The 13,955-nt window shown below is 44.8% G+C and overlaps 1 protein-coding gene across 2 annotated transcripts in view; it reads right to left on the bottom strand.

The window, feature by feature from the left end:
• The window catches only part of LOC119449428 (tryptophan 2,3-dioxygenase-like), a 177,032-nt gene that overhangs the window by 26,272 nt on the left and 136,805 nt on the right, over positions 1-13,955 (bottom strand). For both annotated transcript variants that reach the window (XM_037712598.2, XM_049665200.1), the window contains exons 5-8: positions 12,587-12,654; positions 10,751-10,816; positions 7,340-7,401; positions 5,183-5,258 (exon numbers count right to left, since the gene is read on the bottom strand). In XM_037712598.2, coding sequence (XP_037568526.1) covers positions 5,183-5,258; positions 7,340-7,401; positions 10,751-10,816; positions 12,587-12,654 — 272 coding nt within the window. The remainder of the gene's footprint in view (positions 1-5,182; positions 5,259-7,339; positions 7,402-10,750; positions 10,817-12,586; positions 12,655-13,955) is intronic.

The raw sequence follows: 13,955 nt of genomic DNA, 5'->3' as shown, positions 1-13,955 counted from the left end.
TCTTACCCGCTTTCTCATCATCCTGTCGAGCCGCTTAAATCAGCCATGTTCCGTAAACAATTTCCCATACTAATAACAGCACAATATGATCACCAGTTTACGCGGGTGCCCGTAAATTGTTCACCGTGTAACAGGCAGCACTAACAGCGAATCAGTCGGACTGGCTGAATTTCGGGAGCGTCAAATGCAGTAACAGGTTGGAAAATTAGGTGCTCCCTTCCGTGGTTTTGTTCTTAAACATGTCGGAAAAAAATGTGAAACTGCGTGTTCGCGTCAGACCGTGTGACTACAGACTGTCATACTGCGAGAAACAGTTTCATGGCCTAGCCTTCAAATAATGTCTGTATTGTTTTAAAACGGCTTTAAAGGCGAAAACCTTAGTTGTATATGTTGGCGGTGCTCTTGGCGAAACTGCGCCGTGACGAAAAATGACCGACGCCGCAAAAAATGCTCGGATTCACGTCACATTTTTCTGAGGTTCCTGTAAACAAAGTAAATTAGTGACTTCGAAAAGAAAATTTGGTACATTTCGGTCTGGGTGGGAATCGAACCCAGGCCTCCGGGGTGCGAGACGAGCCCTGAAGTCACGGCTGCTCCGCGGTTCTGGCTTACTAAAGGTTTGCCTAGGGCGTGCGTGATTGCACACGTCACGTAGCAGCCATCTCGCTGACTAAATGTGTGGCCTATATATAGTGCGTGCACTAACATGCTGCAGTTTAGGTACTACGTTAAGTGTTGATATGTGGCGTTCAGGAGGTCGCCTTAGTGCCACACGTGTACTTCCCATTGCGGCTCGTTATGTCTTGCAACATATGGCTAATATATGGGGCAGAAACTTGGAGGTTAACAAGAAGCTCGAGAACAAGTTATGAACCGCACAAAGAGCGACGGAACGAAAAAAAAATAATGTCGCAGTTTCATCCGAAAGGCGAAGCATCAATTGCGACAAGCAAATTAGTAGAGAGCTATACGGAGTAAGGATAGTAGTTTTATCAGCTGTATAAAATTGGACATGCAGCAGCACCAGCAACGCGCAGAACTGGGGCGGTATTCTGTAAAAAGTCTACCTAGTGGACTGTCCATTTCGGCTGTCGCTGATTGGCTGGTGCTTGATGTGCAGGAAGGATGCCAGCCAGTCTCCTTCCTGCACATCAAGCAGCAGCCAATCAGCGACAGCCGAAATGGACAGTTCACTAGGTAGACTCTTACAGAATACCGCCCCTGTTGTCAACGCCGTCGGCAGTTTTGCCCGCGTTCGCACCGAACGCGCGCGGCGTTGGTGACTGTTGCCGGTGCCTCTGGAGGTGGCTCGGAGGTTTTCGACGAGATCAGAACGGGACACTCGTTCGGTGCGAACGAGTGTCCGCGTTCGGTGCGAACGCGGGCAAAACGCCGACTGTGTCGACAACAGTTCTGCGCGTTTCTGGTGCTGCTGCATGTCCAAGTTTATACAGCTGATAAAACTACTATCCTTACTCCATATAGCTCTCTACTAATTTGCTATCGCAATTGATGTTTCGCCTTTCGGGTGAAACTGCGACATTTTTTATATAAATACGCATTCGGTGCCGCAGCTAAACGTCGCCTCCCTCCCTCCCTCCCTCACATCCCCCCACGGCCTTTTGCGCGACGGAAGAAGTCGCGTTTGCTCTCCGCCGTGATCGCTCCCCGTGAAAGCGCGCGTCCCTCGCGCCTCGCGCGCTTTCACTCGCACATACAGCATACGGCGCGCGGGGACGATTTCATCGCCGTTGGACTCTATATGGAACCTCACGGCGACGGCGACTGCGACGCCGACGGCAGAAATCCGCTTGGAGTGTCCATATAATTGCTATCACAATAAAATGTTAGGTCTAACGTTAAGAGACAGGAAGATAGCGGTGTGGATCAGAGAGCAAACGGGGATAGCCGGTATTCTAGCTGACATTAACAGAAAAAATGGAGCTGGGCAGGCCACGTAATGCGTAGGATGGATAACCGGTGGACCATTAGAGTTACAGAATGGGTGCCAAGAGAAGGGAAGCGTAGTCGAGGCCGGCAGAAAACTAGGTGGTGTGATGAAGTTAGGAAATTTGCAGGCGCAAGTTGGAATCAGCTAGCGCAAGACAGGGGTAATTGGATATCGCGGGGAGAGGCCTTCGTCCTGCAGTGGACATAAATATAGGCTGATGATGACGATGATGTCTTACAAAGAAGTCTAACCTCGATTGTATAACTTCATGTATTACCAAATGTGCAGCAAACTTTCGCCTTCTTGTGTTACAAAAGTGTAACACCTGCCGAACTTTTTAGCGTGGTATGTTACAGCTTTTGCGTAATTACTGTGCAGCCTATCCCAAGGAAGCAAATGCCAGTGGGCGTCGTCGGCCATGGCTTTTTATTCCGGTCGCGGTGTATACTCTCTCCACTACTATTTGTATGGCTCCCCGATTTTCTCAGGTTGACTGCAACAACTTTTTTTTTTTTTTTTGCATGGAGCCCTCCCAAGTTGTGCGTTAGAAAGAAGGTATGTCAGTTTTCTCGACCAGCTTGAATTTTAGGCCCAGATGGAGGAAATGTAGCCGCATGCGGTTTTCCGGTTGACTGACGTATCAGTGCGCTAGTGGATCGCTGTGTGATGGCGTTAAAGAGCTGGCTTTCCACGCAGATGGACCAACCGACTAGAAATTATGAAGGCCACCAACATTTGGACATACAAAATTAATTAAATGGTAAAGCTACAGCGAGATTAAAAGATGAGTTAGTGATCCAGAGTACCTGACCGGGCAAATGATTTACGGACATCCCATCTATTTTCACTTCAAGTAAAATATATCAGTGCTATGAAGTAGAAATGTATCAGTGCCAATTATAGTACAAATATAAGTCTTGCTAGGCATTCCATCTATTTCTGTCCGAACTATCACATTTTGAGAACAAGAACAGCAAGGATCGTGACACTGAATTGGACATTAAAGCAAACTTAGACCAAAAGCGTTACGCTGATGCTCGGAAGGCCTTTCAATAATGTCGTAGTGACGGCAACTAAGAAGGCAAGTGCATAAAAAAAGTTTACGCGATCGCCTATACATCTTATCTGTATGACGAATGAGGTAAATGATATAATTACCTCCTACTAAACGAGGAACCATAATGTTTCTAACAATTTTCGTATTTAAAGTGACTGAAAAAGAAAGTAAGGAAAATCAACAACCTGACGATTTATCGCTTTCTCGCAGCGGCAAGATTTTGGCTCCTCAGTGAAGCATCTTTGAAGCACTGCATCCATCTTTGCGGTCTAAAGAGGGCGATCATTTTCAAAATCAACCATTGTTAAATATCACCGGACTGTGCGTCTCGTCTTGGTACCTTCCTCTGAAGTGTTCCGCTTTTAACTTGTGAAAGTGTGCTACATCATCTTAAAGTGTTAGTTTTTGCCCAAATTTGTACCACGGGGGCACTGCTTCTCTAAACCTTCTCATCTAGTTCGGAGTCCATCAGTTCGTTCTTGTCATAATATTTCCAATATCATTGCGTTGGAAGTTTGAGAGAAACCGGTGACTTTTTAATTGACGCGATAAAAAAAGAGTTGTTTGCCTATGAATACGGCGCCGGCTGTATTTCTTGTATGATGATGATTAGAGTTTAATGGCACAAGGGCTCTTGTATCATGAGCAGCAAGGAATCGAAACACATATTCTACAACTTATCAAAATGCACTAATTAACTTCTCAATTAATTACTTTACGGCTAATGTTGCAATTTACGAATTGTAGCCGGTGAGTTTGCAAGGCATATCCATTTGGAATGAATTTCCAGAATGACACCAGTTTGGAGATATGCGCCACCAAACTCGCCGTAAAAATGCACTGCTGTTTCCCTTCCCTTTTTAACAAAACGCTCTTTTATGCATTGAAGCGCAAAAGTAACTCGAACGCCCATGTATTTCGTCGCACACTTTGGGAATGAATATCTCGAGACTACAGGGGTAATAGGAGATCACAGGGAGAGGCCTTCGTCCTGCAGTGGACATAAATATAGGCTGCTGCTGATGATCTTGAAACTGGTGTGATCCTGGAAATTCATATCAGGTGGATACGTCTTGCAAACTCACCGGCTACAATGTGTAAATTGCAATATGTGCTGTAAAGTAACCAATTAAGTTAATTTGTGAGTTTTTGTTAATTAGTTGAATATCTGTTTCGATTTATCGTGCTGGCAATGTGCGTCTCTTCAAATAATCCAGCTCAAGGACAAGAATTATGCTATCTGCCACAGGTGATATTTAAAAATTTCGTAGAACTTAAAAATGATCCCTCCGTATATATACGCAAATACTTTTGTGAAGTGAATGCACAAAATGCACTATAATGTAACGCACGAAACAAAGCTACCAGCATTACAAAGTAAACCTCAAGACCAACTGCGCAACCAGAAGCGTCAAAAACACGCCAGTAAGGAAGAGCACTGCGCTAGTGCCGAGCACGAGCGCAACCCGAGGGGCGCCAACGAGCCAGCTGCGGAAGAAGACGCCGACGCTCCAGCCAATGTTGATGATGATACCAGGTACGCGTACACCTACCACGACACAAGTTAGCCTATAAAGCTTCGCTTAAAAAGAGAGAAAAGAGCTGGCTGGCAACCTGCCACTTGGAGGAGCGCACTTCTAGTCTCATTTAGGAAAAAAAAAAAAAAAGAAAGCAGAAACACAGCAAGTGAAGAAGAAGATCAAGGATACAAAAATAAAAATGAATGAAACTAGAACGGGCAACCATTTGCGAACGACAGGCATTACACTCAACGGCGTGGCGCATCTTAGCGGTCTGCGCATAAACCACTGATGCGCCGCTGCAGGGTGTGGTCACTGCAGCAGTGCCTCTTGAGATAGCTTTCTTGCAGTAAACACAGCAGCCCACTCCCCGAGCACGAGCACCATCCATAAGTGCCCGGGCGTAATCTGAGAACACGAATCCTAGATCCGCAACTGCTGCAACCCGCCCCATAGCTTAAACTTGAAGCGCAATAAGCTCTGTATTGAGGCTGCAGACAGACGCTGCAAGATAGACACGAAAAATGGATAAGATTAGATAGATAGATAGACAAGAAAATAGATAGATAGATAGATAGATAGATAGATAGATAGATAGATAGATAGATAGATAGATAGATAGATAATGAAAGCAGAGGGCTCCACATGGCTTACATTCTTCACTCCCAGCTTGTTTTCGATGAGGCGAAACTGGAGGCTTTGGAAACCTGATGCTGGCGCCAGGTAACCTCTGCGTGACAAGGGACAGGTTGGATGTGAAACCACATTCCTTCAAAACCATACTGCTTGCGACGTTTTCTGTAGGCTACATGCCACTATTACCCCCCCCCCCCCTTTCCTTTTTTCCTTCTCTTTTATAACCCCTACTCAAACACTCAATAAAATAAAATAATAGGAATACAGCACAGGACTACAGAACACAGCGTTCCAGTTAAGTAAGCTACTGTTTCCAGCCGAACACAGATGCCCATTAGCGCCTGTATGTGTCTTTGTCGGCACCGTTTATGTTGCGCTTTCGAATGTAATAGGATACATTGCACCTCGCCCAAGTAGCGGGCTACTTAAGTCTCCACAGAAAGAAAGGCCCGAGTGCTTCGTACTCACATGTTCTCAAAAGCCAGCTATAGGTCCTGAATAATGGTCACAGGAGATGGCTAGATTTTGGGGCGGGGCTTCGAATCACAAGTGATTAAAACTGAAGATGGCAAAAACAAAAATATTGGGATCGGTAAAGCAAATCCAAATCATACCTGAAACGTGCTGCCATCATCTCGGGGGCACCTGCGGAGTTTGGTTTAACGCAGTGCGCACGCACTTGCCGTGCGTGCGTGCGTGTGTGTTTGTGGGTGTGTGCTGTGTGAGTGGGTCGTCGTCGTCCAGTTCACCTTTTGTTAGAATTTAGACGCAACGACAAGAAGCGTGCGATTTCAAGTTTGGCCGCACTTAAGTGGCACGAGATTAGAGCGGAAGAAACACGACCGTTCCATTAGGCGTATGAAAATAAAATCCAAACCTTGAACGAGCAACCTTGAAGCGCCGATACATGTATTCAGTTCGCTGCGACAGAACGACAGAACTACTTGCCTTAAGGTCCGATAAACGTGAAGGCGCTTCGGTTGAGCGGTAAAACTAAACAGGCTCGATAGTTCGCGCTATGGATGCATCTGTAATCTCGGAAGTTGCATCTAAGCGTTAATGAAATTGCGGGGTTTAACGTCATGAAACTGGCACAGTGGGTAATGAGCGAGGCCACAGTGGAGGGCTCCGGATTATTTTTGACAGTCTGGTCAGGGTTTCTTACCATACACTTAAATATAATACAAAAATTGGCTGAGGTTTAACTCTTGTAAACCTAGTTATCACGAGCGAAAGGCCTGTTCGACTTGCTTTTGCAAAGACTATGTACACGGTGTTTCATTAATGCACGCTTCAGCGCTTGGTAAGCTTCTCTATGACGTGCTAACCTGGCCTCCCTTTGCTCCGGTGTTTCAGCAGCCAACATTGCCTTTGCTTGAGATTTCGCAGCCTGCCGTCTCGCTATATCTACTGGATGATTGCATTCAGCCTGTTGCTTACGCTGAAGCGCACGCACAGACGGCCCAGTTGGAATTACATACTGGTAAGGGTGGCGCTTTCTAAATACGTAAAACAAGAAGGCACACGTGTGTGCTGTTTGTTTATCCGTGTGCCTTCCTGCTGTCCGTGTTTAGAAAGGGCAACCCTTATACATCGTGACCTCGTGCTCAGCAGCAGAACGCCATAGCCAATGAGACACCGAGGCGGCGTCATCATCATCGCCATCATCATTACCACCACCGCCATCGTCTAATAACAGCTGCATATAGACTGCCTCGCTTGAACGTTATTGCCGCTCATAGTATGTGCAGTGTTTTTATTAGAGGTATTGGGTGGCTTGGTTGTGATACGCTTTGTTATCGAGACCAATTTCTGAGTAGCCTGATGCCTACCGGTGTCTTTCTTAGTCTTGTGGGTATTGCATCAGATGTTTAAGCTTTCAAAAAAGACATAAATGCATTACTTATAATGCCATCAAGACAAAGCGCGTCCTGCTTGCTCCTCAGACTCCCCGTTTCGTTTTTTTTTTCGAGCAGTGTTTCTACTGGAAAGATCAGCCACCGAAACCAGAGCTCTTTCAGAAGTGTTCGTGTTCTGCCTGCAACGTGTAGCAATCGACATACGCACAGTGCGCCGATTGAAAGCAATGTAAGCACGCAAACTTTCGGCGCAATACCAGCGCGTCTCCGTTAGTCATCGCAGATGCTTCGCACGCGGGAGCGTGGTAAGCCTCACCTGAATTCCATGAAGTCCAGGGGAGTCATGGTTTCCAGGATCTCGACCTGTTCTTGCAGCAGCTGTCGGGGGAAGGAAACGGTTAAGCTGAGCATCTTCCCCCCAAACGCACGAAACACAGACAGCCAATGCTTTCTGATCAGGGGAACACTCGACACTGTGATCTCCTAAAGCCAACCGGCCTATATACCGGCGATCTTTAGTTAACTTCCAACCCAGAAACTATATCCAATTTTAAGCACATAATGGCATTTGCGATCGTTAGCACTGGCACCATTACGCCTTTCCAGATTCCACGCACCACCTCATACTTATTGTGGCCCCACAGTGCTCTGTGTTTCATTATTGCTGCATTACGCTTCCCCTTTATTTTCATATTATCTTGGTGGTTGCTTGAGTAAGTCTTTCCTTCGTTTATGTATACGCCGAGGTATTTATATTGCTTGACTATGGGCATGACTTGCTGTTGAATTGACACCACGTAATTACTCGTCTCTTCATTAAAGATCATAATTCCTGATTCCTCTGCGCTAAACTTAAGGCCTAGATTTGTCGCTGCGTTGTCACAGATATTCGCAAGTGTCTGTAAATCTCTTGTATTGTCCGCTAGTAGCACTATGCCGTCCGCATACATCAATCCAGGGACCTTCTGTTGCACCATTTGTCCATTACGCATGTAGGATAAATCAAACTCTAATTCACTATTTCCAGTCGTCTTTCTATGACATTGATCTCGACAGTGCAACTTCTGATGTGCCACAGGGAAAGCGCATATTGCTACACATGCAAAGAAGAGATGCCACGAACATGCACAGCGAGCACAAACAGAAAGGGCGCGATTCTCCTCTCCACCTCCAGGCTCCTTCCTCCTCCGGCGGTCGCATCCCTCGCGGCGACAAACATAATCTCGCCGATTTCACAAAGCTGAGCTTTCACAGATTTCACATCTACGCTTGGGAGCTTAAAAAAAAAAAAGAACTTAGCAAGAGTGCTGCGCGCGTTTCTTCTGGCTGCACACCCGTTATAGTCAAAGTGGCGCTCTGCCGGTTTCCAGTGTTCTTTCTAATGTTTAGAGTGCTTGGACCTTCATTAAACGCACGAAAAAGGCAAGTAGAAAATATCGCGTCAGTGCTCCTTTGACATCACTTGCATACTGCGGAGCAAATGCGGGTAGGTGGTGCTCTTGTTCTAGTTGAGATTAGAAGGAAAAGTGGAGTTGGGCAGGTCATCTCATGCATACGAAAGGTCGTCTATCACATCGACTGAATGTGTGCCAAGGAAAGAAGACGCATTCATTCAATGACGACATATGAGAAAGCGGAGTGATTACATTAGGCAATTTGCAGGCGTTGGACGGGTTCGGCTTAAGCAGATCAGCTTTAATCGGCGGTTCTATGGAAGCTATAGAGACCTTTTTTTGGCAGTGAACAATGAAATACGCGGATGATATAGTGATGACAGTAATGATGATACTGACAACGACATATAATTTAGACGCATTTGATGTCAGTTAGCGGTAGGACACATGCTGCATTTTGGCTATGCGTCCTTTAGGCATCGATGATGTTTCCATAAGCCTTGAGGACACCAGGCAACAGAAATAGCTGATTCGTAAAAGCATGTGTACAGCTTCCTCAAAGGGTTGGTAAATATTGTTTTCAATTGTCGATACAGTCTTGCATTATCGGCGCCTTCTTACCAAAAAAAAAAAGAAATAGCGGGTACAATGCCTTCTGACCACATGGTTCGAACAAAGGCTTGGACGTGTAAGGGTCAACTACCTCAACCAGGTTTAGAAGTTATGCAGCACCGACAGCGTCGAAGGTGGAAGTGGATCCGAAGCCTTCGACACCCCTATAGTCCGAAGTGAAAGTGAAGAGTTACGGTGCAGCTGGCGTCTTCAACACAGGCTCAACTGGAACGTACAGAGGCCTCAACAGCACCCTAAATCTTTAAAATATCAAAACAGATGAGCAACGACAACAACTTGGCACATACCTGCCAAAAGCCTCAAGCCCATTGCTGTCTCGACCGTGGACGACTGCACTTGTTGTGTACAAACACTACGCGCACGGCACGAAATCTCGACTCATCTGTCTGTACTTGAAATGCTTGAAGTGGGGCGGACACATCACGAAAGATGCTGCTCTATCGCGGGGTATATATATGCATGCCCGACGGCGGCGAGGCGACAGTCTTGGGGGTCGTCCGCCTCCATGGCTTCTATATGGAGGGCCCTTGTTGGACTGCGGCCTATCACCCGGCCTTGACGCAAGGGTGTTGGCTGCTGAGAATGTATATTTGATATCTTCAGCGAATACATTGCGGGCATCAACTTTAAAAGCGCCCGCGCACTCACAAGAACGCCGTTTTCGTAGAGACCTTCACTATGTGCCTTTGTGAAATAAGTCGAGAGTTATTTTTTTTTTTGTCGCAACGACACCATTACTTTCGTACCTCCGCTAATAAAAATGCAGTGACAAAAAAAAAAGAAAATCTAATGTTGATTTCTATTTTTCAATACGTAAGAGGTCCACGAACGTGCTGTAAAGGTGCATGCAACTCGACAAACGCTAGCGCGTTTACACTCAAAAAATGTTTGAACTTATCTTGTTCTCAATCAGTCAATCAATCAAGCAATCAATAAACCAATCAATCAATCATCATTTATCGTGCCCAGGAACAACCATTAGGTCTAAGTGTTGGCACGTGACGAACGGCAGGGGAATTTTAATAAAACAAAACAATGAATAAAAATAACAATATTGAACAGAGTGCATACAACAAGGCGCAAAATGAATACAAAAGAAAAAGGAGGACAGTTGAACATATATGTAAAACTATGACAGAACGACGCAAAACTCGGAAAAAAGTGACAGCGAGTTATGAAAAATATCAAGATCGTGAAAATAAGTGTTTTAAAGACTATGTATTATAAGGACGATTTAGTGTTGGTAATGACAGGCAGGAACATGGAAAGGTCTATGTTCTCTGGTGATATTGCGTAGAATACGAAACATGATACAACTGAGGAGTTCGGGGCAGGTGAGAATATATACCGTGAAGGAGTTTGAAAAAGAACAGAAGGTCAGCGCGATTACGTCGGCAGCGAAGTAAGGGCAATGAATAATCCAACAGTGCTAGAGCAAGGTCCAGTGTCCGTGCTAGCAAAGCGGTGACGATATATGCCTAGAAAGCCATTCTGGACGCGATCTATGATGTCACTGTTGGATCTAGAAATGCCATTCCAGACGACCAACGCATATTTGAGTTGAGGAAGACAGATTGTTGAGTACAACTTGCGGAACGGTGTAGAATAATTGAATTCGCCTAGAGACATCATTTAAATAAATAATTCTCTCTCCTTTTCTTAGATACAGGCAATAAATTGTGTATGGCCTGGAGCCTTACCTTGAGAATGAGCACGACACGGTTCATCCGGGACGTGATTTGGAACATGTTAGATTCGTTCATATCCTGCGAATCACGAGAAAGATGAAGCTGCGGGTCAAAGAGTCTTGCCTAGAAGCAAGAACAGCAGCACTAAGCACACACAGCGCACATTTATTGCAGCAAAACTTGTGTAACCTAAATAGTAATACGCTTTGCGAAGATATTAGTTGTGGTTAGAGGCACTGACGCCGCATATTGTCCCGAAGTTGCTCATTTAAAGCTATCAGCCATCATAACTTGGTTCAATAGTGTAAATTATGCATACCTGTCGTGCCCTTCATACAACTCGTAAAACACTGCAAGATGCGGGCAGATAGCAAGAATGTTTCTTCTTCCCTGAGCAGCCGTCTTTTAAGGGATGCACACGCAGTGCAGTAACGAGGGTTTAACTTTAGACGCAGCACATTGAGCAGCAACAAACCTGTAACAGCAAATACTGACAAGCAACAAACTGTTTCTAGATCACAGTGACTTTTTCAGCGACTGAGCAGTTGCCGATTTCACCTGCTTTAAGAATTTGTATGAATTTGCTCGGCGGAAGTATCCCTCTTACATTCGTTCGCCATCACAAGACTTGAAACGGAAGTTACACAGACCGGCGTGCGAACATTTTTGCAAACATTATTTTTTCGATAAAACTTCCAGAAAAATTCGTAATATCCGAACACGGGCCGAGACTCGCAAGCTTTTCGAAAAATTCGGGAGAGTTGGCAGGCATGATTAACTTCCCTCGTCGCACAAGATCTGCGCTCGCGTTTATAAACAGGCAGCTGAAAATGCATACTGTTTTCGCCGTTTGTTGTAAAGGTTTCATAAAAACCGGGCTGCCAGCTGTTACCAACTAGTCATGGTGTCTATTTTATTGTTCTTGTTTGCTGCTTTAAAAATATTATTAAAATATCCATGCCAAATTTTACGTTTTCAGAAATAATTGCACTTTTATTTTCGTTAATTAAATCTGTTGACTGCATTTACTTTGAATTTTAGATGGTGTCTTCTTTCGTGTAACTGACATGCAAATAAAAACATTTCTATTTCGAGTGCGATGCCTTCAATCGGTTGTCGGATACAAATCGAGAATATGCGCGAGTTGTAGCTGCGCCGCACAAATTAGTCGGCTTAATGTGTGCAATGCTTTTTATATAATCACCATGCATTGTAAATATACGGTAAAACGCTGCAGTTATGCTGCAGCGATGCACGGCATATTATAAGTCTGTGTGCAACGCTCGAAACGATGTGCTATCTAACACGACAAGACAATGACACTGTGCCTATAATGTTAGCCTACAATGATGGATTTAGCTTACTAGGCAATATATATTTGTATGAGGGGAGTTCTGAAATACTTCTTCTTCTTCTTTCTGGGGTTTTACGTGCCAAAACCAGTTCTGATTATGAGGCACGCCGTAGTGGAGGGCTCCGGATTAATTTTGACCACCTGGGGTTCTTTAACGTGCACTACAACGCAAGCACACGGGCGTTTTTGCATTTCGCCTCCATCGAAATGCGGCCGCCGGGGCCGGGATTCGATCCCGCGCCCTCGTGCTCAGGGGAGTTCTGAAATACATGCTACGGCGAAAATATCGAACATTCTTGATATTAAGTATTTTTCCCCTTTTTTTGTTAGCCCCGAAGGGTTTCATTAGGGGCTCTTATTTTTGAAGAAGCTCCTCGCTGAACAATATATGAACAGTATGCAAAATTCTAAAGTAGTGCAAGCGCGGACGTCATAGGCGAATAATTGGACGCGGTTACGATGTTTAAAAATTGAAGAAAGTTATCGCAACTCACCTTCGAGCCTAGCAGCGGCTTTATGGAGTCCAGCTCGAAGATGATTTGTTTGAACCATAGTTCATAAGCTGTGCCAGAAAATAAGAAAAAGAGAAAAACAAAGAATTCATCTGCAGCAGAAGTCGAAAACTCTGGAGCATACATTTAGCAAATCGCACCATGAACACTTTAGTATATTTACATCTGGACTGCTCCACGATCAGAAGATACCCTATTAGGTAAGACTTTTGGAACAGCAAATAGTTCGATCAAGAATGAAGGCTTTGTCAGCCAGAAAATATGAAATAGCAAAAGACGGGTGGCGACACCACCTTTGAATCGCTGCTATATTTTCCTGACGTCATAGATTTTGACAGCACCTGCTAAACGCTACAGTCAGTTGGCTAGTTAACAAAGAATGATTACATTGCACTCTAAAGAAACCAGATTCACAACCTAGCGAGAGTCGAAAAACTTATTCTGAAAAATAACGGCTCAAAATGCGCGAATAGTTTTTCGGATTCGTGGCGTCACATTGACATGCCGGCGCTGGATTTAGTTGCAAAAAGGTGGGAGGGAGGCTTAACATCGGCCTTAAAAACAAGCTTACACTTGTAATGAACCTTGTCAAGCCAAATAAATGGAAGTGAATTTTTCAGAGAGTACCTAGCCGGTCTATAAATAGACTTGTCGCTCTTAAGCCTTAAAGGGACATTAAAGCGAAAATCATTCAGGTTGATAAAGCAGTTCTCCAAAACTCAATCTTCCTTATTTCCTTGGTCAGAGCTTGATCATTAAAAACAAAAGGAAGATAAAACTTTCATTTATCGACATTTGTGCCGGAACTATAACCCCGCTGCGTAAGTGTTTCAAGATTATTTTCTCGTACTTGGGCCGCGGTGGCTCTGTAACAGATCCGGAAACTTGCCAAGTCCAATCTTTGGCTCCTTTAGAATAGAATGCCAGTCCATCTCCACCGATAAAACATTAACCAGGGCTGCAGCGAGCAGCGGCTGTCAAAATCCATGACGTCATGCGGAGCTGTTGCGGGAACTTCAAGGCGACATCGCCACCCTATCTTCCGACTTATCAAGTCGCCCCTAGCGGCTAGAGTAGGCTCTGTTTGATATTGTAGAAGTTTACCTTCCCTTACAGCTGAATTTATTTTTCTCTTTAGTGTCCGTTAAGCCTTCAAGAATGGCAAAAAAAAAACGACTTCCGTGTTAATGAGCGACTTGCGTGTTAATGAGCGATGATCGTAAAAAGCAAAACCACGTGAACAATTTTTTTACACTGTAACAAAAGTGCGCTTCACTGCAAACAAGTTAGTCTAGGCGCCCAACATCACGTGCAAACGATTCTGATGATCACATAAAGCAACAAAGTTATG

This window comes from Dermacentor silvarum, chromosome 4 (assembly GCF_013339745.2).
Source record: "Dermacentor silvarum isolate Dsil-2018 chromosome 4, BIME_Dsil_1.4, whole genome shotgun sequence".
Classification (NCBI taxonomy): Eukaryota; Metazoa; Arthropoda; class Arachnida; order Ixodida; family Ixodidae; genus Dermacentor; species Dermacentor silvarum.
This window is presented reverse-complemented; position numbering and strand designations above follow the sequence as displayed.